At 38.3% G+C, this 27310-nt stretch overlaps 2 protein-coding genes across 4 annotated transcripts; both read right to left on the minus strand.

Annotated features, from left to right (window-relative positions):
* Nucleotides 1-307: 307 nt before the first annotated feature.
* On the minus strand, nucleotides 308-2321 carry chac2 (ChaC, cation transport regulator homolog 2 (E. coli)). The gene is made up of 3 exons (XM_053511133.1): nucleotides 2005-2321; nucleotides 1810-1845; nucleotides 308-814 (listed from the first exon to the last, which is right to left on the minus strand). Exons 1-3 carry the CDS (start codon nucleotides 2137-2139, stop codon nucleotides 440-442), a joined length of 546 nt encoding a protein of 181 aa, XP_053367108.1. The 5' UTR covers nucleotides 2140-2321; the 3' UTR covers nucleotides 308-439.
* Nucleotides 2322-4974: 2653 nt separating this feature from the next.
* On the minus strand, nucleotides 4975-26643 carry llgl2 (LLGL scribble cell polarity complex component 2). Of its 3 annotated transcripts, none has more exons than XM_053511670.1 (26): nucleotides 26387-26643; nucleotides 19014-19151; nucleotides 18828-18925; nucleotides 18169-18250; nucleotides 17378-17493; nucleotides 16082-16240; nucleotides 14129-14291; nucleotides 13655-13787; nucleotides 12556-12610; nucleotides 11736-11890; nucleotides 11357-11568; nucleotides 10742-10809; nucleotides 10398-10551; nucleotides 10168-10272; nucleotides 9772-10064; nucleotides 9331-9478; nucleotides 9024-9174; nucleotides 8788-8904; nucleotides 8524-8690; nucleotides 8030-8294; nucleotides 7767-7929; nucleotides 7587-7615; nucleotides 6862-6909; nucleotides 6387-6429; nucleotides 6242-6304; nucleotides 4976-6154 (listed from the first exon to the last, which is right to left on the minus strand). In XM_053511670.1, exons 2-25 carry the CDS (start codon nucleotides 19086-19088, stop codon nucleotides 6250-6252), a joined length of 3054 nt encoding a protein of 1017 aa, XP_053367645.1. In that variant the 5' UTR covers nucleotides 19089-19151; nucleotides 26387-26643; the 3' UTR covers nucleotides 4976-6154; nucleotides 6242-6249. The 3 variants fall into 3 exon arrangements, with proteins under 3 accessions (XP_053367647.1, XP_053367645.1, XP_053367646.1); XM_053511671.1 differs by lacking the exon at nucleotides 26387-26643 and adding an exon at nucleotides 20862-20904; XM_053511672.1 differs by lacking the exon at nucleotides 6862-6909 and having other exon boundaries at nucleotides 4975-6154.
* Between the last annotated feature and the right edge of the window lie 667 nt (nucleotides 26644-27310).

A 27310-nucleotide genomic window follows, 5' to 3' on the forward strand; every position in this document is an offset into this window, starting at 1 on the left:
CTTGGTTCCTTTTTAATTCTATTGTTGTGGTGTACAGAAGGGAAAATAACATGAAAACTCACTGTCCAAATATTAATGGACCTGCCAGCATATAATTTCTTCTTATCCCCAAGATATGATTTCGCCCCTTAAATTAGTCCTGCTAAAACTCTACAGTGATCTTAATTACAATTACCTATACAACTGTTGATACCTATTTTATGCTTTGTGTGACTATAATTTACTTGGTGCATTTACTTATTATACACAAGACCCATACAACTTTAAATATGCAGGTATTTGAAGTTACACCAGAAACACGGAAATATGAAATAAAATCGAAGGTTTTAATAATCTGCTATTAAGTTAAAGAGACTCCATATACAAGATACTTGTGTGTGTATGTGGACGAACCACCAGTGTGCAAAAAATGCTACATGGAGCGGTAGTAATTAGTGTGTCATTCAGCAGCCTCCTGTAGAAGTTTCTTGACCAGGTGCTCCAGGGAGAAAAGATGATCATCTGCTTCTTCAGGCATCAACTCCCTGAGAGCGTTGGCCAGCTCAAATAAGTACTCTGTGTTTTTTCCACTGGGTCCAACTGACCTAAGGATCTGTTCTGCAATGAGTTCCAGAGGTGCTGGTCCAAGGTAGTTTGGGTTGTCGTGGGATCCAATGTAGAGCAGTGTGTTCTGGATGGGCTCGTGCTGATCATCTTTAGGATAAAATGTAACTGTCATCACTCTGTATCCACCTTTCTCTCTGTAGTCCAGATACTCCTTCACCTCTTTCTCTCTGCCTGATGGAAGTTTGTAAGCAACGCCCCAAACACGGCCCTGTGCAGCAATAATTGCATCATTTTACATTCTATATCGTAGTCATTTGATACAAATCTAGTACTCACCCAATTTTTCTTAGATCATTTCACACTCAAAAGTATATGGAAATACACAGGCAAGACAAAAATGATCCACACCTCTGTTGCTTATGAGCGCTTTCTCATTAGTTAGATGCTTTTTGTACAACTGAGGCCTAAACTTTGAATTAAACATAGAGGACTGCTATCTAAGGGCATGTAATATTGCATGATAATGCACCTCTGCACACGTTTGCCTATACTTCCACACACTTCTGCCTTCACTCTGCAAAAAATTCAAAGGCCTCCTCCCTATAGTCCTGTCCTTGCTCTGTCAGACTTTCCCCTGTTTGTTTCCTAAAGCATTCCTCTGAAGACAAAGTTTTACTTCTGATTAAGAAGTGAAGATAGAGGTGCATTCGTGGCTCGCAGCTCAGCCTAAAACATTTTAAATGAGTGAATTTTAAAGCCTGTTGACAGATGGACAAAGTGTATTAAAAGCTAGGAGATTATGGCAAAATTAAATGAAATTCTACAGCCAAAATGCCTTTTTTTTTTTTTTTTTTTGCTCACCCTCGTATATACTCCCTTTTTTTCAAAACTGTTGCCACACTATTGTCTAGAATGCCCTTTGTTAAAATTTCCCTTCATTTTCGTTCAAGAAGACACGGAGTGCCAGGGTTGGATTGGAAGAACTTAAGTGGCAAAAAGCCTTAACCTCACATTCAGTGATAAACTGGACTACTGCCTACACCCCAGATCCCCCCACCATTATCTGACAATAATGTCAGACCTCACTAATGTTCACATCTCTCTCTCTCTCACACACACACACACACACACACTGTGAAATCTAGTGCCAAGTGAGTATTATAAATGCAACAGGACTAAATCTAGAGTCAGATATTTGGTAAGCACGTATGGGTTGGATGATCAGATGAAGACACATTTTGGACATAAAGTGTCACTATTTACCTCGGGGTCGTCAATTAACGTCACCACACGTCCAGGCTGGAAACAAGAAACAGAAGGACATTTTATAAATAAAAACAAGTATTAAGGGGAAAAGTGCTGATCATTCTACAGCAGTGAAGCTATTCTGGCAAATGTCTAATTATTTAAATGGTGACATATAAATGAGTTTGAAGGACAAGGTGTTTGTTGCTGTACCTTTCCGGGAACTCCGCGGTGATCTGTGCTTCCCTGCCAGAACCGGCGACTGAAACCTTCAACGAAACCGACTCGCTTCTCCTCAAACGGAAAGTCGACTTTCCAAATGAGCGATCCGTAACCGAAAACCCACATATCTGTAAAAGCAGCTCACCTCCCTACGCTTAGTACTTCCGTTTCAATGATCTGAGATTATTATCAATTCATTGTTTTCAATAAAGTCAAAACCATCAGCCGCAAATCTTCCTTTCCTGAGAGCAAAATCTGTGACAGCTCCGTGCACACGGTTAACCGCTCGCGATCTAATGCGGAAGTGACGTCAGAAGCGCGACCGGTCCAGCCAGTACATGTTTCAGTTTTTAAAGTGAGCGAGTATTATTTAAATCAACATTAGGAACGGCCTTTTATACCACATATACACCCGCCAGCAAAAACACACCATTACTAAATGACACGTTAAACATCTAAGTTTCACAAGAGGGCGCTATTTATTTAAAACAAATGTTTGTTTTTTGTGAGGAGGTTTAAAACACACCGAATCTACTCCCGTTAAAAACAGTTGGATGTCTGTTCCAGTTCATCCCAAAGGTGCTCGATTGGGTTAAGGTCACTGGCCTCTATGCGGGCCAGACAAGTTCTTCCTGACAGAACTCATTAAACCATGTCTTTATAATTGTTGCTTTGTAAAAAGGGCCTTCACCAATCTCACTCTCACTCAACATCTATACCGCCAAAGAAGGTCATTCCGCTTTACCCTGTATACAGGGTCGGGGGTGCCTGGGGCCCATCCCAGGAGACCTAAGGCACTAGGCGGGGTATACCCTGGAAAGTGCATCACAGGGCCACATGCATACTAGGACAATTACCCTAATCTTCATGTCTTTGGACTGTGGGATGGAAACCCACCAACCACGGAAAGAAATATGCAAACTCAATGCACACAGAGAAGGGAATCGAACCCGGACCCTGTAGTTGCAAAACGCCCTTGTCCAAACTGTTGCCACAAAGTTAGAAGCATAGCATTGTCCAAGATGTCTTGGTATGGTAAAGCATTTAAATTGCCTTTCACTGGGGATAAGGGGTCCTGATTAAAACAGCTGAATTTAATTATTAAAAGGTTTGGCTAAATACTTCAGTCCATATACTGTAGTGTACATTACCTATTAGTGGATTTTTGGTGCCTTTCATGTTGTGGTCTTTCAGCCCTTAACATAATAATGCTGGGCATTATTCTATAGGCCAAAGTTTAAGTTCTTATTTATTAGCAGGAGGTCAAAGTTTCATCTCATTATTGCTGCATGTTCCTGCAGGGTTGTGGGTCCAAATCTCATCTCCAGTCTGTGTTGGTGAAGTTTGCATGTTCACTTTGTTTCCTCTGGGTACTCCCTTTCCCCCAGGGCAAAAAATCTGTACACTGATTGGTGTTTTCAATCTACCTGTATGTTATGATTTTAAATAAGCGTGTACGCTTGTTTCCTCTGATGAGTTGGCAACCCAGCTACGGTGAACTCCACCATGTTCCCTAAACTTCCTGAGACTCTGAAACCGCATAACCCTGTACAGGATAAGTGGAGCGGAAATAGAATGAGTTAGTCTGGTCAATCCACTTCCTCAATTTTCAAAATATTATTGTGCATATTTAAATAATGGCCATACTATTTAAATGTATAAATACATTAAGTACATTGGTAGTGAAGTTATTTTAGTTATAGTGGACCCTTAATGCAAAACTCATGAGAATCCCATTTGTCTAGTCAAGTAATGACTTACTCTATTAACATTGGTTTCCATTTTATTGACAGAAGATAATGTTGATGCATCTAAGCCACATGTGTAGGAAATTTGTTTACTGATTGAGTTACTAAAACTTTGATACATTTAATACATTATTTTGGCAGGTGACCAAAGCACAGGCATGACCAAAGAAACCTGTTTTAGCTCTGAAACCTGTCATTATTTTACTGTCTGCTCCCTATTTTTGTAATGCAAATGATTACTGTAAAGTACAGTAATCAACAAGCTTAAATTCAGAGGTGGAAAGTAACAAATTACATTTACTCGCATTACTGTAATTGAGTAGTTTTTTTGTGTGTACTTTTAAAGTAGTTTTTAAAATCTGTAATTTTCTTTTACTCAAGTATGTTTTGTTTGAAGTATTGTACTTCGCTACATTTGAAATCATATTCACTACTGAGTAAAAAAATAAATGAATGAAAATGAAAAATAATAAAAAATAATGCAACGGAAAAGGGAAAAAAATTGCACCCCAGAAACCACGGCACTGATTGACTGATTTTCATCTGATTGAAAGCGAATTGCCATCAAATTCTTCTGAAGCAAACCCCTGGCCATTGTAACGGACACTACTATGTATGTATGTATTTATGTTGCCCTTTTAAGACTTGCTGCTCCTTCCACAGTGTGTGCACTGCCCAGGTGTGTGTGTGAGAAAGAGAGAACGGAGTAGGAGCTCAGATGTGCTTTTTACCCTCGAAACGCTCTATTTTCTTACTCTTTTCTTTTACTTTGTTTTGTATTAGAATTTTGTGACACTGAAAGAGACCAATAAAGGTTTTGTCCTAAACATTATTCTTGGCTCTAAACTCTTTTTTCCTTCGGCTATCCGCCCCAAAGTGTAACATCATACTTAAGCGACCACTTGGATTTCAAGCACAAGAAAGGCAACAGCTTTATTATGCAAATGTGTTCCTTCAATTAAAAACAACTAGTCTGAGACTTATATTCGCTTGTCTTTTTTTAACTAATCCCCCATCCCACCTGCTGTTAAAAAAAGTAACTCGGTAACTTTTAGTCTGAGTAAATTTTTAATGAGCTACTTTTTACATTTACTTGAGTAGATTTTTATAATGGTAACTTTACTTGTACTTCAGTAAAATTTCACTGAAGTAACAGTACTTGTACGAGAGTACAAAATTTCATTACTCTTTCCACCTGTACTTAAATTTTTTTTTATTTTCATCTGGCAATTGCTTTGATTCAAAGCGACTTACAACTAAGATGAGCAAATTAAATCCATACATTAAGTGTTTGAAAAAAGATGTCAGTATGTGCTGCCCTACGTAAATGTCTATAGCTCCTAAAAGAAACAAACAAACAATGAAATGACAAGTTTTAGATGTGAAAGAAATTGTACAAAAATTTACTTAGCATACTTAATGGTAGTGTCAAATTACAAATGCTAGTGTTCTTATACATGATCAGTTAACTACAAAAATATACTCTAAATGCCAAAGAAAATCAAAGTCTAAAAGCATTAACAAGACAGTACCAAAATATTTCCTTAGATCAGAAAATACAGTCTGTCATTAAAACAGGTACAGATCTTCATAGAATTATATATTAAACATTTAACAACAATATTTTAAAATTACAGTCCTAAATTACATAATGCATAACTGGCGTTTGGAAAGAAATGACATTTAAAAAAGATTAGAAACCAAGCCCCTTAGAAAATCGTATTCCCCAGAAATGACAGCATGTGCGCTACACAGTAGTGAAAAAGTACCTACAATATAACTACACACTTCTCTTGCTTTCTCTTTTTTTTTCAGCCTGGACGGATGGGGAAATGGCATTACTTCTTCGTTTAGAGTACAGTATAAACATGTCCAATAAACAGTACATATGGTTTATCAGCATTTTGTCAGTTTAATTTTAGCCCCTTTAGGACAAATCCTAAGACTCTGAGTTATGCCCAGTAACTATCGGTATGTTTTTTTTCCCCACTTGTGTGAGAGACACAATTTTTTTTTTGATTTCAAAGTCTTCAATCACATAAAAAATTAAAAATAATAAAAATAAAAAAAAACACAAAAATGTAAAAAAATTTAATAAAATGCCCCTGCCACCATGTCTTTGCTCCTTGGCTTTTGGATGATGCAGCTGCAGCTCATAAGAAGGTAAGGGGCATGCTAAAAGCTGGAGCTTGAGGGCAGGTTTATGGTTGTTATGGATACAGTGGTTGGTCTTGGCAGGCACAAGCGGTTCCCTCTCACTCAAAACCCCCGTAACTGGAGCAGGTTTTTTTTCTCCAGGGCTTGATGTGGTTCAGTAGTGATGCTAGCAGTAGTGTTTATGTCTTTAGCAAGGCCAGAGTGAACATTTCAGGCACGGGTTTCCAAAGCTCCATCTGGATCAGGCATCAAGGGGAAAACATGAGTAAAAAGGATTTTAAATTATTTTGCTTAAAAATAAGAATCTTTAGAAAGAAGCTTACCCTTTTTATCACAGCATCCTGCCTGGTGCTGGCCTGGTCCGTACACTGTTTTCCAAAAAGACCCTGTAAGTAAAGAAATTAATGTTTATTTATAAATAATCTTGTGAAACTGAGACTGACTTGTACAATGACTAACGATACTCACATCTGATCATCTTCTAGAGACTTCTGAATCTCTTGAAGTACATCTATATAGGGATAGGAGTCACAAGGAATGACATTTCATATTAGCACCACTCAGCTGAAACAGTGCAAACACTTGGCACTGTAATATGAAATATAATGTAATTTTGGTGCAATGCTGTATTAAATGCAGCTTCAACGACTGAATAAACAATAGTAATATACATGTTATAACATGTCCAGACATAAAAGTTTGTTATTGATCATGCACACACAAATTATGATTTTGCAGACAAAGAGTTGAAGATGTCGCTGATGCATATTATTGCACATCAAACTTTAGAAACAAGGTGACAAGCAATATAAAATCAACTGGGGGAAAAAAAATCCTAATGCTGATCTGCCCTGTAGTTTTAATCCTGAGCGTCCAATCTTTCCATGGCCAACTCTGCCAGGTGCTAGGTACTAAAATGACCACTGGTTAGTGATGTACTCACTCTCATCGTTCAGCAAAGCATGCTCCATTACTTGTCTAGCAGAATTCTCTGGAATATACAAGCATACAAGCATTCAGCAAAAGCATGCTGGTATTCAAGCAACACTTAAGCAAAAATGTTTTTCGGGTTAGGAACAGTTTTTTTCCTTGAAAGCATGCACATTATTTTATTTGCACTTATCCACAAGGGTTAAAACAACTGGAGTGAAGGATTTATTTTCAGTGAGAAATTTTGCAAAACAGAAACATCAGTCTTGTAATGTACAGTGGCATTCAATGACAGCACAAAAAGTGAACTATTATGTATATAATTGTGTAACTTACATTCTATCTTTAATTAGCTTCTTTCAAACATTGTTCATACATTCATCAAACCATAGCATACATGACGGTCAACTTTCTGTCTCCTTTAAAATTATTGCAATTTTTTTTTTTTTTAATGATGGCATACGTTTTGGAAATTAAAGTTACACAAAGAAACTACTACCAGAAAATAAATGTTCAATCCAGCTGCGTCTAAATATATAGCCAGACAAGTACAACTCAACACAACACAGAATCACGATATTTGTTAATATGAAGTCGTTAGAGTAGTAAGGCATGAAATCTAAAAGTTTTTTTTTTTAAAGTAAGTCAGGTGCTCAAGCCCACACTGACTACACGCATGATTAGCATCTAATGCAATGCTTATTGGAATACATATTCAGGTTTTTTTTGTAATCTTACCATACTTTTCACTGTTCCTGCTATAGTTTCTGAAAAAGCAAAACACAACAGAAATATTACTTTTAATAATAAAAAAAACAAGTCCGAAGATTCTTTAAAATAACATCTGATAAAGAGCTGAGTGGAAATATTATTTTAGTAATAACGCAACTCTGCTAAGGCAATATCAAATTATTTTACCTGTGTTCTGTGGACGACCCATCAGGCTGGTCTCTATGAGACAGACTGGGGTGTGATGTGAGTCTTGTTTGGGAAGGAGCCTCCACCAAACACCGTGGCTCCACCACCCACCGTGCAGAGAGGGAGAAGCGCTCAAACTCAGATGGAGAGATCAGGTAAAGTCCTAAAGACAATATAAAATATAATAAGTTTGTTTAGCATAGTAAAAAACAAGTAAATAATTTGTTAACTTAGTGGCATTATCAAGTGAGCCCAAAACCTACCCTGGCCATACTTCGTGAAGACACAGGATGCAATCCCACTGACATCCTCTTTTCGGATGCAGGGATAGTGCACCTGCATTTTGATTGATGGCAAAGAGATGACGTGTAGCTCGCCCTGATTGGTCAACACAACCAAACTGCTTTCGCCATAGTCCTCGACACGACTGCTTCCAAACCAGGCCACGCCTACCCGACGCACCCTTGAACCATCAACTGCTGTCAGTTTAAGCTTTGCCTTACTGCTCACTTTTGGCAATGTGAATAGCTATAGACAAATAAATACAAGTTGGTCAATTCTATTGTAATTGTACAACCAAAAATCCAACAAAACATTAAAGGAGTTATAAAGCCAAATAAGAAGAAACTTATGCTAGAATAATTTACTAAATAATTTACCTAAAAAATAAAGGGATAAAAAAAACATTTTTTAACAACTGCATGATTTACAAAGCAAACATTTTAAATGGCAAAGAAATGCGCATAAACATTCAGACCTTTAACTGTTCCTCTGAGATGACGAGCAGTTGGTGGGATCCCTGCATATCAGGGCTACGGGAAAGATCATGTGCAACTTCCAGTGGCTCAGGTAATGGGGCTCCCCTTCCATCCAAAACCACCAGGCCTACAACTGGAGCCCGATGCATAAGCTGGATCTCTTTAGCTGAGAAGGTATTTCATAAAGAAAAATGAGTTATTGTTAAAACTTCCACTTTAACTACTAAAAAAATGGGGAAGGGGAGAATACCAGCTGGTTTTACCTGCATGTGCGATCACTTGGTCATCCATTCTCCGTTCTACAGCAGGAAGGCGGAGCATGTAAGCAAACACAGCACCACCATTGGTTCCTGCCCATAGAGAGGGTGTGCTGTGAGAGCCTGTAAAAGAAGTCACTATTACTGTATATGAAAATATTTTGATAGTGTAATTGACTACACTATAATTTATAAAAAATAAAATAAAAATTAAGAACTGTATCTTCTATTATCCTACTTACTGTCACTGAGGAATGTGTCAGCAAAACAGAGAGTTCTAACAAGACCAGTAAAGGAATCGTCAGCAGAGCGAGCTTCAATCTTCCTCTGGACTGGGGCCAGCTCCATTTCATGCAAAGCTTCTGCCTCCAGACGCGCATTCAGTTCCTGCAACTGATTTGTATGTACCGCAAAGAGGATTTAATGAGAACGTTTATCAAATTACTCCAGGCAATATGAAACAGCAAAGATGTGACCAGTATAACTAAAAATTTAATTATGATTCTGGTGCTGTAACAACTGAAAGAAACCAAAGGCAGAGAAAGCTACCTTGGCTGCATTGTTAGTGTGGTGTTTGTGCATGGAGACTCGACTGCGGCGAATTCGACGGAAGGACTGTCGCAAAGACTTCTTAATGGACTTCACTCTGGACAACGGCCCCTCCAGAGCCACCTGGTCACTGGGGTTAAGAGTGCACCTACCAGAGAAGAAGGGCAATAAGAAAGCAATAAGTACGACATTTACTACGCAGACTGTCATAGTTTTATAAAAGGTTCAGCAGACTGAAATACAACTATCCTGCTTATACAACAACGTAGCGAAACACTGGCATAATAAATAAAATGAATCAGTATGAAACATCATGCCAGGCCAAGATAACGAACCATAACAAGGGTCTGGTAAGTATTTTTCCGAAGGCAAGTAGCTATCAAAATCATTCTCATGACTAACTAAACACTGCTAAAGCTGTGAAGCTATAGAATATCTTACTTGACCATGACATTATTCTTCTGTTGGTAGTCATAGACACCAAAGCCATGGCTAGTACCGAAGGCCACTAGCTTCCACTCTGAATGCAGAGCTATTGCTGTGACCACAGCAGGTGGCTGACACTGCACCAAGGCGAAGGGCTGGAAGCCTGGGGGAAAGGTGACCGGTTCACCTCGGAGATCCAGACGTGCCTGACCCTTCCAGCGAAAACCTTCCTGCCCCTGCAGCAGGTCCACTACTGTGGCCTCTACTGTCTGTTCAGCTGCCTCATCATTAATCTCCAGCACAAGAACCTAAGACAAGGTCAGATACAAAGGTTACAAGAGCCATATTGTAAAAACTTAATTTTATAGTCATAAATAAAGCTAAATAATAATCTCCTGGATGAGACCATACCTGTCCTGCAGTTCCTGCTACAGTCAGGTAACCGCTATATTTACACAAATGAATCTTCTGAATGCCAAGTCGAGGGTCATCACTATACGGGTCAAAGCAGCCCACCTAAAATAAACACAGTTTTGAGATCATATATTAATAATGAATTGAAAAACAGATTTACATGGCCACTAAAAAGTCACATAACTTTAAATATCTAAGAATTTCAAAAGAAAGTTATTTCTCCTTACCTTACGAAAAGGTGGCCACTCGCCCTCAGTGCCCTGGTTCATATTGTCATTGGGATCAGCATCAGTGTGGAAAACTGCAGCCGTGCTCAGTTTGTATATGGGGTGGAGACAGACCCCCGAGGCATCCCAGAAACGCACCGTTCCATCCTCATGCCTATACAAAAGAACAGAGAACTTCAGATTCTAACACACTGCTTACCACATTGCATGATCATTTTCTCATAGCAAAGAAATTCAAACTCAACACTGTTAAAGAGAGCATGCAGTTTAAATGAACCTCTGCATTAGCCTACAATTTTTTTTTTTCTCAGATAAGGCATAAATGTAACCTGATGGCCACTTACCCAGTCAGCAAAAGGTCTCTTTGTGGAGGATCTGGAGCAAGATTTTGTCCTCCATTTATTGGCCAGGGCTAAAAAAAGAAAAGAAAAAAAAGATGATCATCTGTCAGAGAATGAACGTGGCAATGAAAAGGGGTGTAAATTAGAAATGTTATTAATTACCCTTATAAGTAAAAATAAATGCACTTTATGAATTTGTCCAATGCTTAAGACACCAGATGATTATATACAATTCTCCCCATCCGCCATCCCTTTGTCCACCCCTCCCAGCACAATAAATAAACAAATCCATCCCAACGGTTTGTTTAAATGATGGTACTTCTAGTTAATAACCTAGTAAACCAGTGCAAGGATAAATTTAATAAGGGAAACTTTAAAGCATTTATGTAAGTCACACTGGATATGACCATCTGCAAAATGCCAACATGTAAACATAACCATATGTCAATATTTTGTGGATGTGATCAACAGAATTTTTGCCTCCCTCTTCAATTTACTCTTCAAGTACTGTAAATACAACCATTGTAATTTCTGCACTATATATAACATGTAGTACATGTACAAAACAAAGTGTCCTAGCAACGAAGTACAAGTCTGTGTCTCTTGTGTCCCAAATACCTTTCTTGAGTAGCTTGTGTTTTGCAATTTGCCAGCAGCATGCACCCTCTCCCACAGTTTAAGTGGGATTGAAGAGACGTGGTGAGAGCAGGTGATTGCTGAACAATGCAGAGGCACTAGATATGGGGTCTGGAACACAGGCCAGCCCTCAGTCTGCAGATCCACCACCACCAGCTCCTCCTCCACCAACACTACCAGAGCAATTGGGTCCCCTGCAAAACACAATGACGCATACATACACACAGTTAGATGCCACTAGGACTCCTTGTGTCAATATGTTTAAACAGCCTGGGAAGTAGCAGCATTAGTTCCTGAAATGTGTGTAAAGGGTTTATCGTTTAGAACATCATGTAATGCAATTAATTAAAGTTGTCCCTGCCTTTTTGGCGTTCCCCTTCTCTGATGACAAAGAAATCAATGATGCGGGAGGTGAAGTCCAGCGCTACATGAGTCTTGCTGTGGATGACAGAGATGCAGTGGCGATCTCCGTAGCTGGCCCTTGGCATACCACCACTAAAGATGAGGAATGGGGGCCTGCGTAAAAACAAAACATTAAAATATTTCACAAATAAAATATGGCTAAGTGAGTGAAACTCTTTTTCCTACCACAAAAAATATACTATTGAATCAATACTGCTGGTACATTTATTGCTGCTCCACAATTAAACATTGTTCTATTGTCTTGTGAATTTAACGTGTACGGTCCTGTGAATTGATTATCCTGCACCTATCTCATAGTGTTGTGCACATGCACTGCAGTCTTGTGTATTATACCAGTACTGCAGCATGAGCCTGGACGGATGACATTTCTTATACAAGGTCCATTGAGAAAGAATAAAATCCACCTGATTTTTCTCTTATAAAATGTATGACTGTGAATGTGACTGAAAATTTAGTTAATTAGTTCGGATAAAAAATTTAAAACTGATCTACTCGGAATGACTTAGTAACTGAGGGAAACAAAAGGGAAATATAAACCTCTACACACAAGTTATAAATTAACCAGCAATGCGGAGTCACACTGGAACATTCTGGTTAATGACATCGTAAGCAAACACATCTGTTCCAGGTTCACAAGGATCTCACCCAACAACCCCCCCCTCCCAAAACACACACACACACACACACACCCACCACACACACACACACACACACACACACACACACACACACACACACACACACACACACACACTAACCCTTGTCTTGTTGAAATCTGTAAAATTTTGGGAATCGCCTTGCACGGGAAGGATCCTAAACACAGTAAGAACAATAACTCAATAAATTAAAAAAAGCAATATAGGTAATAAAATCTTTGAGACAACCAGCAGAACGCCTTACACCAACAGCACAGGTACAATCAGGTGCATAAATTATTTTTGAACAAAAATATTTTTTTTGTCATTTGGCCTCTGTACACCACCACACTCACTAACACTCAACATGTGAGCGAAGTGAACACATTCAGCTTTAATTCAAAGGTTTTAACAAAACTGTAGTGTCTCACACACTTTCGGGTGCTCATAAATAATGGGACAAAATGTTGACAAGCAGTTGCATGACCTGTTCCCTCATTAGTCCATGGCTAATAAAGCAGATATCAACCGAATCAAAGCTGAAAGTCTTGGGTGTTTCAGTTCAAATTCAGTGTGGTGGTGTACAAATTGCAAACGGCAAAAAAACTAATTTTTTCCAAATGTGTGGACCTGACCGTACAACTGGTTTTAACATAAAATGGTAATGCACTTGTTGTAATGTAATTGTTGTAACAGCTCTCACACAGGGAATTGTAGAGACACATAAACAGATTTAAAAATGGGTTGATGTTAATCAAGTACAAAATGTTTTTCCTTGCAAAACATTTATTTACCATTTATGCAATGAGGCTAAATTGCAAGCACTCTAAAACTCGGGGTACACCATTTCGAACGACTGTTTATCGTTGCTGTAATGCAACTGTAAATGTAAAGAGGAACAAACTTGTCTCTTGAGTGTTTCTTTAATGTTAAAACTATTACTTTAATGTTAAAACTAAGACTATAAAATGTTAAAAAGCATGACAGGCTGTCCATAAATAAATCATAGTAATCATTGACAAATATCTGTGGTATAAGTAAAATAGCATACTCCTGGTCATGCTGTCCCACAAAAATAATGCATTTTGTGTATTTTTCCTTAGTAAGTGGCATCACACATTTTCATACAGCAAAGAATTTAACCCCAAGTGTTAATAAGAATTAACTGCAGGAAATTCTCCCAACATTTCCTTCTCTGGCTAATTTCTTAAAGCAACTTTACCATATGGTGTCTCCTGTTTTTCTGGTTCAGTCTGTGGGTCCCTTCCAGTCACTGTCCAGTGGCAATAACTGCCATCACTATGGGAACTAAGAATGATTCCTCCATCCTCCATCCACCACACACTCTCCAACTGCTGCAGTTGGAACAATAAAGAAGAAGCATTGTGAGGAAGTTCGAGAAGGAACCATGTTACTAATGAGCAGTTAATTATACACTGTTCCTCTAGGTATGTTAAAGAAAATTCCAAACAAACAAACATACTCAATGAAATGGCGTCTTCACTTCCTGTAGTCGCATAAAAATAACAGCGACAGTCTAGACAGTGTGTTTTATTGGAACTAAGCATGACAGGTCAAGGTAATCAGCATAAGCTTTTTTTTCTGTCTGGAACAAATACTGTAAATATAACAGACAGAACCTGCTCAACAAATCTATGACAAAACACCAGGCTCTGATAACAGCATTAAGAAATACCTGTGTGCCCAAGAAGTGCTGAATGGCACACCGACGATCCAGGTCCCACAGAACCATCAGGCCTCGGCTGTAGCCTATCAACACCTGCCGTGGGTTGAGAGGATTCTCATGCAGAGTCTCCACACATTCCAGGTTTCTACGGCCCACGTATTCCTCTGGAACTCTGAAAAGGGCACCAGCAGATAGAGATGCTGACAGCACATAAAACAATCCAAGTCTCCTACACAAGACATGCATGCAGTCATGTATTCCCAAAACTAATACAGAGTAAAACTGGCAAAGGATGAATTCAGACAGATTTGATTAAAGACAATAGAATTATAAGCTTTAGTCAAAGTCCTTTTCCTGAGTTCAAGGTCAGCAGATAAAATTATTCAAGTGGACAAATTATATTTCAACAAAAGAACTGAACAAAATTCATGACATATAACAGGATAATGAAAACAAAAGTAAAATTATGTACAGCAAAGTTCTCTAACCTGTGATTTGAACACTTATTTGTGAACAATTTAAACATAAAACTCGCAATTCGTGCAAAACCACATGTAGCCCTGACAAATATCCAACAAACTAACAGGATGGCAAAACCAACCACCCATTCAGCAACACAGCACTGGTCAGAACCCAACAATGCCTAAAGGTCATGAGGGGGAGGGGCCCATGACAGACAGGCAAAATACAGTGACTATGAGTCTAGCAAATGCACAATTTCTTTTTTAAATATTTATATATATTTATATACATCTAATATGAATATTTAGATTTTAATTTTAAAATTATTTTTTTTATAACAAATGTAATTATATACTGATATATTTCAAGTGTTTATTTCTTTTAATTTTGATGGTTATTACTTACAGCTATTGAAAATCCAAAATTCGGTATCTCAGAAAATTAGAATATCGTGATAAATTAATTGGATACTCATGGTGTCACACCCTTATCAGCTAACTTGACAGTTGTCCATAAGACGATCATTGACACTCTGCACATGGAGGGTAAGACACAAAAGGTCACTGATAGAGACCCTGGCTGTTCACAGAGTGCTGTGTACAACATTAATGGAAAGTTGAACGGAAGGAAAAAAACGTAGTAGAAAAAGGTGCACAAGCAAAAGGGATAACCGTAGCCTTGAGACGATTGTAAAACAAAGGCTATTAAAGAATTTGAGGGAGATTCACAAGGAGTGAACTGCAACTGGAGACGTATCCAGTACATGGGCTACAACTGTCGCATTACTTATGTTAAGTCACTACTGAACCAGAGACACATAAGAGGCGTCTTACGGTGTTTTATCTGTCCAAGGTCGGCAAACCGTCTATCAGGAGGTTTTAGAGCGCTTATGCTTCCCTCTGCTGAGCAACTTTATGGAAATGCTGATTTCATTTTCCAGCAGGACTTGCTGCCAACCCACATTGTCATAAGTACTAATACCTGGTTTAAGGACCAGAGTATCCCTGTGCTTAATTGGCCAGCAGACTTGTCTGACCTAAAACCCATTGAGAATCTACAGGGTATCGTGAAGAGGAAGATGTGAGACACCAGGCCCAACAATGCAGAGGAACTGAAGGCTGCTATCAGAGCAACCTGGGCTTCAATTACACCTTAGCAGTGCCACAGACTGAACGCTTTCATGCCACACCGCATTGCTGCAGTTATTCATGCAGAGGAAGTCCTGACCAAGTATTGAGTGCTGTACATGCACCTATGTGTGTGTGTGTGTGTGTGTTTATATACATTAAATAATAATAAAAGAAATTGTTGTGACATTTTTATAGTCTGAGCACATTACTCTAATCCTTCTCCAAGACAGATTATTAATTTCTCTGCTCAGAGACACCATATAAAAATCAGCAGCTAATTGCCAGGTTTAGGCATGTTATTGCAAAAAACTCAGACAGTTGTCATGAAAGAGGGGAAAAAGGATCCATTGAGAAATGAGTTCCACTCTACCTGCTCTGAACGTCCTCCACACTGATATTGTTTTCCTCCAGCTCCCGGAAGCCGGGTACTTCTACCACAAAGACGTGGCCTGCCTCAGTGCCCAGCAGAAGGAGCTCACCTGAAGAGTGGGCCAAGACGGCAGTCACCCGTGTCACACTAGGAATGGCACTGCAGTACAACCAGTAGAGACACAAATAGGAGTTATTAATGTTTAAACTTCAAGCTTTAAAATTAACAACAAATGAAAAGTTTTCTTCATCTTATTTGTATAGTGGTGACCAAAAGAATTAAGTCAAAAGTAAAATTCAGTGTTTTAATGGCATTGTCAATGCCATTAAAACTACAGTAAATGGTAAGATAATGCCAAACAGGTACTAATTCAAAATTTTTTTTTTCTCAGCTTTTATCCTAAGGGGTGCCACACCAGATCATATGATCCACAAGATCTTGCACTGGTTTTAAGCCAGATGCCCTTTCTTTAACAACCCTTCAATTACCTAACCGGGTTTGGGAGAGGCAGTGCATACAGTGGCTGGGTTATATGGGGCATGGGGTTATGGGTCTTGCCCAAGCACCCAACAGTGGCGAGCCAGCAGCTCAAGCAGCTGAACCACCTGAGCCACCACTGCCCCAAATCATCATAAGAATAATTAGCTACTTTAATTTAATTTAGTTTTATTTATATATCCCTTTTAACAATGCTTTACAGAATCAAAAAAGAAATTATGTAAGGTAGAAACCTATAGTATATTTTCTATAGTAAATTTTTTCCAAAGAAATTATGGAAACCTGCTGGATCTGCTGTTTTCTGGTGTCACTTGCTCAATCCATGCCTGCTTGATTGCTTCCTGAACATCATGCACAAAAACTTGCCAGAGAATTTTACAATTCACTTGAGAATTCTCTACTTTGCGCCCATTTTGCGCTAAGGTGGACACACTGGCTTCAGAAAGTAAAAGACCGATTCTAAATAGCACAACTCTTCAGCCAAAAAGGTAAGAACGAACTAAGAAAGCATTTTCTCCAAAAATGGTCACATTATGGTTCATGAACCATGAGTCAAACATGGCATCACATGGACTTGCAAAAAGCATGTTAGTCAACATGTCTGACTAAAAGGAAAGTATGTTCACTGAGACCATACAGATATATCCTAATGCATCATCTCAGCATGTGAATACCAGCTGTGTGAGTGTACGTATTAGTAGACACCCTGTAGATATACTGTATGTGTCTCAAAACAAAACAAATATGCATCACATAGTGAAGTGTTACAGACTATTTGCATGACCATAACTGACTCACCCAGGCGGGCCAGTAAGTGTAAAGCGTCCAATCTCCAGCAGCTCCGACACTCCCTTATGGGCTCGAAGTGTCCACATATGCAGACTATTGTCATCAAGTAATGTCACCAGCTCAACCTTTAAACATAAAGTGGTATTTGGGTAACTGATAGCTAAACTAGTAAATAATCTGAAAGTTAAAAGCTTAGGGTCACTTGGACATAAATATTATCAGAAATAAACATTCTGTGTCTGCTAAAGACAATTACATACGACACTCTTAAATTCTGTTTACAAGAAATTGATAAATCTTCTATTGTAGGCAAACTTTTATTTAAAGGAAAAGTATACTAAATTATGGTAAAACCTTTTATAAGAAAATTTATGTACAACATATGGAAGATATCCTGAGTGTTAGCACTTTGTAACAGTCAGTTGGTTTTACAGCATTCTTCAGGTCTGAGTTGACATGACAAGTTAACATAGAAATTACGTCAAATGCATTTCTTATTAACTTTAATGACAGAATGGCAGGCAAACAAAACCACTAATATATATATATATATATATATATATAACTAGTATATGTATTTATCCATATACATACACATACACAAACACATCTTTGGAGAACTTTCCTATGACAACCACCTTGTCTTGCTTTAGTACTTGTATATTAAAGACAAATGTGTTTGACTGTTCAATACGTCATGTAAATCCATGTAAATATTATTAAAAAAAAAAAAAAAAATCCCTTGGCAGTGATACATACGCATACCAAAAAAAGTATTATGCAAGAGTTTGCAGGCATACCTGGTGTGGGAGAAAGTGCACCTGTGTGACTGCTGCATTTTCATCATGCAGCCCCATAAACTCAACTCCTGGGGCTCCATAGCTAAGAAATAGTTAAGTTAAACAAATTATCATGCAAACTACCTTTGTATAAAGAATAAAAATAAAAAAAAAAAATAATAAGAAGAAGGCAATAATTCAACAAGCTTAAAAAATAAAAATAAAAGACAGAAGAGAGTTCTCAGGAACAATATTCCTGTTTACAAAATAAAAAAGTGAGTTAACCAATTATCTTTTTTGTTTATAGTATGAAGTAAAAATACACAAACAAGGGATACTAAATAGGGAATAATTACAATTTTGCAAATGTATAAAACTGGCTAAAGATCAAAATAGTCAGTCATTACACAATTCTGTGGGAAGAACACACACACATTATATATATATATATATATATATATATATATATATATACACACACCCCTTTACACAACAGCAATCGTGGGTGTGTCATGAGATGAGAAAACAGAAATGGCTCAAACTAAATTATAATAGAACCCTGTATTTAATTCACTTCATGGCTCCACAGAAAGTGGAAACTTGACACAGCATAGCATAACATTTTCCTTTCTGATCCAACCACAAAACACTTTCTTATTCCCCCTTAGGGTTAAGGATACAGTTTGATGGCTCCAGATCTGGTTCCAATGGCAAGGAGTCCCAGACTGGGACTGAAGCCCAGTGCGCTTGGTTGGTGGGGAAAGCCATGCTCTACAGTCTACACAGAGAACAGAGTAAGAGAAATGATTGACATATTAAAATACTATTCACAGCAACAAAGTACCTGCTGCAGCAGTCTTAATCACCTTGTTGAACTGGTAGAGCTCCTGCTTGAGTTTGTCCCTCTGAGAGTCATGCCCATGTCGACGGAACCTCTTCATCCTCCTGGGACGAGCAAGGGCCTCACGCTCCCCCCTCTCTCTCTCCCTGTTCCTCGCTGCTGCCTATACACAGAAGAAAAGAGAGTCAGAGGAACAACATAAGACAATCAAAAGGAAGTAAAATGAGAAGTCAAGCAAAGTCACAAACTTTCTGTAACAGAACAAACCTCAGGTGAATACATAAAAAACTAAAGACCTTTATTAGCACTTACAAGCAGAAAATGGATGAATAACGTACACAACAAAAAGCAAAGAAACAAAATAAATGGTAATAAGAGAAAGAGGAATTCCAAAGGAGGAGCCAGGGGCTGTTGAGTAAAACCTTTCCTACTCCCTTTCTCTCACTCTCGGCCCCCCTCTCCCAATGGACTGCCCAACCTCACAGAAGAACAGGGGGGTTGGAGGTCATTTCAGACTTAACTGAAGCACCTATTGTTCTCCTGAGGCATGAAGTACCGCCTCCCGTACAAACAGCAGCTGATGAAAGCACCTGTTGCACTGAAACCATTGGAAAATGATCCTGTGTCTAAAGACGGCAGGGAGCAGGTCCACCTGCTTCTTCTTTAATACACCATTCAGAGAGCATTCAACAAAATCCTACTTGTAGCCTACTAGTCAGTACAACATTGACTGTTAATGCTGAGGACTTCACGTTACATTTTAAAATAAGTAGCACACACACGCACAACAGTGAGCCTAGAGACAAAAGCCCCAAGAAACACCTGAGTGCATAACATACCATTAAAATACATACTTTTAGAATAATGACTCTGACTACAAAGTCAAAGTTTAACTGCATGTGGTTCATGTACATACAAAAACTAAGCAATGACACACAACAAGCCAGACCAAACAGCTAAATTTAAAAGTTATTTCTGCTAGGTGAGCAGACGTGTTAGATGGTTGGTACACTGTTGGAAAGAAAGAAGTATGATTCCCATCTCCTTTTTCCATCAAGTGACTCAGCTCAGCCCAGCCCAGACAAATATTTTAACATAATTCTGTGATGTTACATGAACACATTTAGTCATCCTTAGACATGTGACTGATTCTGGCTATGCACTACATTCTCATTCAGTAACGGGGACATAATCATAAGGGGTGAAAGGCCCTGGAGAAACCATCCAGGCAGAAAGGGCCCTTGTGAACCTCAGCTTAGTAGACAATAACAGAGTGGGAGGTCTTCTGCCTAAAAATAAGTTCTTTCTCTCAAGCAAATTTTAATAAAAGCATGCAGTAAAAGACCTAAAGCAAAAGCTGGCTTACAAAAGAAAAGAAAAAAAAAAGAAAAAACTGCAATAAATAGCCTATTGCTTAACACTTAGCACTGGTGCTTCTAAACCTGTACACTTCTATGTATAAATGTGCTTAGAGGAGGTGTTTATTAATACAAGGTATCCATGTAGGAGGAAGGGACTGAGCAAAGTTAAATTAGTGGTAGCAACATCTCCCAAACTGGCAGAATTAATTATTCAGTATGTTAGTATAGCTGTAGCAAAATAAACACAAATTTGTTACACATACCAGTAAAAAAGTGCCAATACTACTAAAAAAAAAAAAAACTAAACACCATGGATAATTCCTAAAGCTTTGCCAAAAGAAAAATCCTTTATTCTGTTGGTGAAGAGCTTGGTTCCATGCTCATAGCATTATAAAATATTTCTCTGCAATATGCTCGGATTTTGTCGGATGCTTCTCGTAAGAAAGTAGCAAGGCAACTGTCTGAAGGAGTTTTGCAGATCTCTTAAAAGTAATCTACACATTTTTACCAACCTTAGAGACAGCAGTCTTGCGTTCTTGTTTTTGATCAGACTTTCACCCAGACATTCACTGGTCAAAGTTCACCCAGATAAAACTCGCATGAAGTGAAAATAAAAGCTATCACTAGCAAATGCACAGCTTTCATGTCCTGGGGAGGATTTTATGTGCATTTTTGTCTTAATGCTGGTGAGATTATACAACAACTCTTATTTTTTATTTATCAATATATTAATAGTTAGAAATTCTCTAAAAACAAATCATGTTAATTTTTTTCCTGTGCACTAAGGCAACTGCTGTGTACCAGAAACACGTATAAAATCAGGCGAATGCTTATAATGCAGACAACTGCGCATGCTCACATCGTGGTTGTGTAAAAAAAAAAAAAAAGATAAAAAGACTTTATTGTCATTGTAGTGATACAACAAAATTTGTTTGGTAGCTCTCAGAGACCAGCAGCAATAGGAATAAACAAAAGAATAAGCAAAAGATAACTGCATTAAAATGTAATAAATATAACAATACATACAATGGAATATATGTGCAGTGGGACTTGGATCTTGGTGCAAACAGGGAAACGAAAACAGAAAAATCGTGGATAATGTACCTTAAGGTGATGATGTACAATTTCCCAGGGAAAAAAGCTGCTCTCGGTTGTGGGTATATTTTGGTTTTAGGAAAAATTATACAAGTAAACCGCTAAGGAAAATCTTACTATGAAGGGATAATATGCAAAATCTGTCACAAGGAGTCACAAGACGACAATATTTTTTTTGGCTTTGATACTTGTTAACTTTTAACTTTACTTTGATAGTGTCATGTTTGTAATGTAAATATATTAGGTAATAGATGCTTGTGTGAGTAATCCTATTTGTTAAAGGGACCTGTAATGTACTCTGGGTGTGGTTATAGTGAATGGTGGTGGGATTTTCAGGAAACAACTGGAAGAAGCATTGTACCGTTCGGTTAAACCGATTATAAATTTAACATAAATTGGTTTATTTAAACTGATAAGCGATTATGGAATTACTCCTATATCGACTCCTATAACTAGTTGAATTTTTTCTAAAAAAATCTTTGGTTAAGCATAATTTTAAGATTTAATGAAATGTCATAAATGTGAATGAAATGCAATAATTTAAAAATAACTCTTAAAACAATATAATAAAGCATTAAGCACATTTTGGGGCAGGATTTTATGGAGAACAATTCAATGATGTCATGAGTATTTCTACCAACTGAACAGAAATATCTAATAAAACTTACATATTCTTATGTATTTTTAACCACTGTTAGATGCATCACAGTCTAATTAATGTATTGCATGACAGATTTTTTTCCAATATATGTAACGTTTTTAAATATATGATTGCATTTGATGTGGTAAAATGATTCCCCTAAGAGAAATCCTGTTCATTTATAATACTACAGGTGGTGCGCTTTGAACTATTCACACAGCACAGCATCCCTTGTGGTAGGAAAAAATCATTTCCTAAGTTTTTTTGAAAGTTGTAACAAAATATTTTTTTAAAAATTATAATGGATCAGAATATTTATAAAAGCATAATACAATAAAGATTTCAACAGAAATCGATTCCCTGGTAATTCTCATCCCTACTGCGTTATGCAACAAAGAAGCTGTTCATTTAGCTAAGAGCAAAGAAGCCACAATCTTTATTGCTGATCTTTATTATTAATTGTACCACTTCCCCTGCTGATGCAGAAAATATCTAATATTTCCAAAACTTTATTAAAAACATTTGATGTGAGAAAGGATGCCACATGTTTATAAACCGTTAGTGACTAAAGGAAGTAATCTTGTGTAAACAGAGGTATTAGTTCGCAGAGCTTACTAAGCATTGACTGTCCCCTAAAACACTGACATCAATGCATTCTCGGCATACTACTACAATGAAGCATTTAAAAAAAGAAACCTGTGAATTACACTCCGTAATGACAATCTAAAGCAAGCACAACAACAAATCTGTTCCAACATGAAGAAGTAGTATCCTCCTAAATCTCATACTCTAGTTCTATAGGATCCACACAAAGCTAAAAAGTTTACTCATTTCTCACCTCTTAGTATCACTGATCAGTATCACTGATCAGTATCACTTCACTGATCAGTCTGGATTTGTTGCTTAGATCACCTCTTTCTGCCTTGATTGCTGGTTTATGATTACAAGTATTTTATAATTAATAAAAAATTTCATGACCAGCATGAACAGCCCTCTTCCGTGTAAGGACCTGCACGTGCATATTGTTAAATTCATAATCTGCATGATCTTCATAATAACCTGCATGTTCTCCTACAGCAGAGATAAAAGCAACAATAACGCTGCATAACTAAGATTATAATTAAAATAATCGTCCATCTAGTCTCAGCAATTTCTATACGAAATCATGTACAGACACTACAATACAGCACAAACTAGTCAACATGAAGAACCTCCTGACATTTCTAGATCCACACCAATAATTTAGGTTTCGATTTGCAGAAACCCTTAAGATAAAAATTGGTTTAATTGCTTTAATAACATAAATTAGTGATGTTATTTATGATTCAAAGTTGTGTCCACACCATTTTTCTGACAAATATATAGCTACTTATAGCTCTAAACATCCACTAAAAACAAATCTTATGATGTACATTATTATTCCCTCGGTTTTGACATGGGGAACAGTGAGACACACTGCAGTCTGGAACACTTGAAATGGAATCATCCTTATAACCTTAAGTCTTAATCACCTGATCAAATGAAAGCTTTCCAGTTGGTTTAAATATGAGCAAGGAAAGCGTGTTAGCGGTGTGCGCTTTTCAGGTTTGACTAGTATGCCCATGGACACCATCATCTAGTTCTCTGTTAAGGATAAACAAAGCAATGGGGAAGTAACCACTGGACAGTAGGATTGATTACAGCACCAGAGGCGCACTAAACTTACAAAATTTACACTGCTTAAACAAAGGCCCAAGGATGGGATGTGGACCAGTGGAAGCAGGCGACTTCCTCCATTTCTTACAGGCCAGCGTGAGACGCTATTCTTAGTCAAAACTCTCTTCACACTCACAGCAATCTGGTCAGAAGAACACGTTACTGTGGAAGTGCAAATGCCTCGTTTATCCTTTCTTCCTCTCTCTACATCCGCCCCTCAGATAAACAAAAATATGAACAACCACTGGGTGTGGTTATAGACCTGCAGTCCCCAGACTCATCTCTTTCCTGCCTTTACTGAGACAGAGATTAAATGATTGAGGCTGCACAAAAATCATAAATTTAATAGGGGGAAAAAAGTGTATATGTGTATACACATACACACACATAGTTAGCCTTACTTACCATGCAGATGTTCTATGTGTAATATATACAGCAATATAAATAAATGAATGCACTTATTACCTTTTTAATTCTAATAATTATTTTTAAATTAAGCTTTAACGCTAGCTTAGTACATTTTATTATGATATAACAAAAACAACAACTAAAGCTCTTTAATCTTACTGTCCGAATTAGGTAAGCCTGGGCTGTGGAAAAGCAATGGTGTTTTGATGGAAGTAGAGAAAGTGTAAGCATAAATGATTTCTGTATTCATATTTTGTAGACAGGATAGCTGCAACATGACATAAGGTCATAATTAATTGACCATATGAATACACATACACATTCTTCTGTGTCTTACAACTTCATGTCAAAGTGCAATGCCTGACCTTCAGAGTGAAGCATACACACAATTTTTAGTTACACTGCATGATGCAGATGATGATCAAACATTAGGACAGTTATTATTCAGCCTTACAATTGGGCAAAATGTGTTTTTTCTTTACTTGGCGTGTGAAAACAAATCAACACATACCCGCACCCACCCACACCCAGCCACAAATACACACACAAGAAAAAAAACACACACGTGGACACCATCTAGTATAACAATAGGACAGTGGGCAGATTAGAACACCCCTGCAGACAAAACTAATTAAAAAGTAAGATGCTAAACATGAATTCAAACATTAAATTGTGCACTACAGCTAAAGAATGAATGCACTCTGCCCACACTATTTATGTATTCAGGTAGACTAGCTGTGCTCTTATAACTGTCCAGTCATTTGATCTGTGACCTGTACGTGACACACACACACACACACACACACACACACAGACACATCCAATTGGCCTCTAAAAAGAATTCAGTTGTAATAATTATGAATTACTAAATTGAATACTTAGGTAATTATTCCAACAAGTTAAAATCTAAATCTAACCCAAATCAGAAATGTTTACAAAAAAATTTCAGACGTACATTCTAGCACAATGTAGCTGTGGCTAGTGGTAATGAAAACAGTACTGCTTAATACAAGCAACTTTTTGCAGTTAACACCTGGAGTGAGTGAAACTCATCCTGCACAGGGATTTGTACTCGACTTGGCATGAAGGGCTGACAGATTGTATTACCAATGTATATAAACTTAGCTGTGTTTACAAAACTGATTGAATTGAGAGATAACAGTGATGTAGACCTACAGTCAGGACTATCTCTCCAAAAGACTTAGAGTCTTTAATCATCTGTGTACCTTTGTATTGTACCCAACTGAGTAGTAGAGTGGCATTTAATCTACTCAACGGGTAAAAAACCCTACACATGTGTCATATCAGTATTCCCTGGTTTGCATAACGAATGAATTATATAAAAAAACTAAAGGCCACCACAGGACAGAAAATCAAACTAACAGCAGCTTTAAGGCGGATGTGATCGTCATCTCTGCTGAAACCTGACAGACCGGTGGAACAGAAACATAGCACAATACTCCGCCCCCAACCACACACACACACACACAGGCGGCCAGAGCTTGTAATCCACACTGCTGGAGATTCACCTGCCGACAAGGACACACCTCGTTTACACAGAACTGTTGCTCAACACACAACAGTGTAAGGGAACAATCAGACTACCAGTGTGTCTCCTACACACACACACAGATGACGAGAGATGATCTAATCAGTTAACACACACTACCACTGCACTCACTAAAATATAGCTAATGTCAAACAAGCCAATCAAAACCAGTTTCCAATGTGGGACTAAAACTTTCCTAACACACGCGCGCGCGCACACACACATACATCTGTCACACTTAACGGTTGGATTATTTAGAAAACAAACCGACACCAGAGTCAAAATGCTCAGGTCAGGATATTTTCACTTTCACTTGGCTTTAACATAAATCAGCTAGATAAATCGGCTAATTAGCTAGCTATGTTCAGCGTTACCGAAAGTTAGCTATAACAGCTAGCTCCGCGGCTATGCGTCTGAATGAGCTGGGTAATCCCGTGAACACACAACAGGACCATTTATACCGATAACATTTCGATTTAAAGCTCTGTTTTGTTTTTAAACAACAAACAATTAAACCCTAGCGCCAACTACTGCTAGCTATCACTGTTAGCTATCACCACTCCGGCGGCAGGAGGCACCTGTAGCTCTTGGGTAAGTTAGCTAAGAAGCAGCTAAACTAGGCAGCAGTGCGGGCCCCATCCCCAACTCACCTGATTCCTGTCTCTGCGATGTCCACTGTTTACGGAGACCGTGCCAGTTTCCCAAGGATTCAGTTCTGTATAAAACCACCAAACAAACGCGCCTCAGATATAACTTAACAGTTGTCTAACGCTGTAATTGTTGGTAGTTCCCGGCTGTTAGAAGACAACTATATAAGATTTGTCCAGCTTTCAGTAAACTACTGCTGCCCCGGCCACAGCCAAAGCAAGCCAGCTAACTGCCTCCAGCTCTGGCTCCGCCCTGTACATCTACTTCCGGGAAAGTGGAACGACCGCGGCCAAGCCGCATACTACCCTACTGACTAGTGTGCTCTCCGTGGAGCTCCGTAGAGCACCAGTAGTGGCGCACTACTTAGAACGGTAGTTCAGTAGTATGTAGTTGGACTTAGCCATTTTGTGTTTTTGTCCAGCAGAGGGAGGAAAAATGCAATGAAGTTTAAAATGTGCTTTACGAATACAGGAATGAGACAAATCAAAAGAACATCACAATGAAGGGGCTCTGAATACGTTTCTTACCACTTAGGGTCACAGGGACCTAGAGCCTATCCCAGGAGATATAGGGCACTAGGCAGGGTACACCCTGAACAGGGTGCCAGTCACAGGACACACACAATCGATCACACACTATGGGAAATTTGGGAATGCCAATTAACCTCATCTGCATGTCTTTGGACTGTGAGAGAACTCGGATGAAGCCCGTCAAGCACAGGGAGAAAATGCAAACTTAATGGACACAGACCCGAGACTGGAACCGAACCCGTAGCCTGGAGTTGCAGGCCACTACGACCACCGTGCCGCACATTTTTATATGCCTATGTACCTACACCAAATTTAAACTCAATTGGTCAGCTGTACTAAAATGTGAAGGGAGCCATAACACAACTTCAGCAATTTCCCTCTTGACCAAGTCAGCCA

This window comes from Clarias gariepinus, chromosome 14 (assembly GCF_024256425.1).
Source record: "Clarias gariepinus isolate MV-2021 ecotype Netherlands chromosome 14, CGAR_prim_01v2, whole genome shotgun sequence".
Lineage (NCBI taxonomy): Eukaryota > Metazoa > Chordata > Actinopteri > Siluriformes > Clariidae > Clarias > Clarias gariepinus.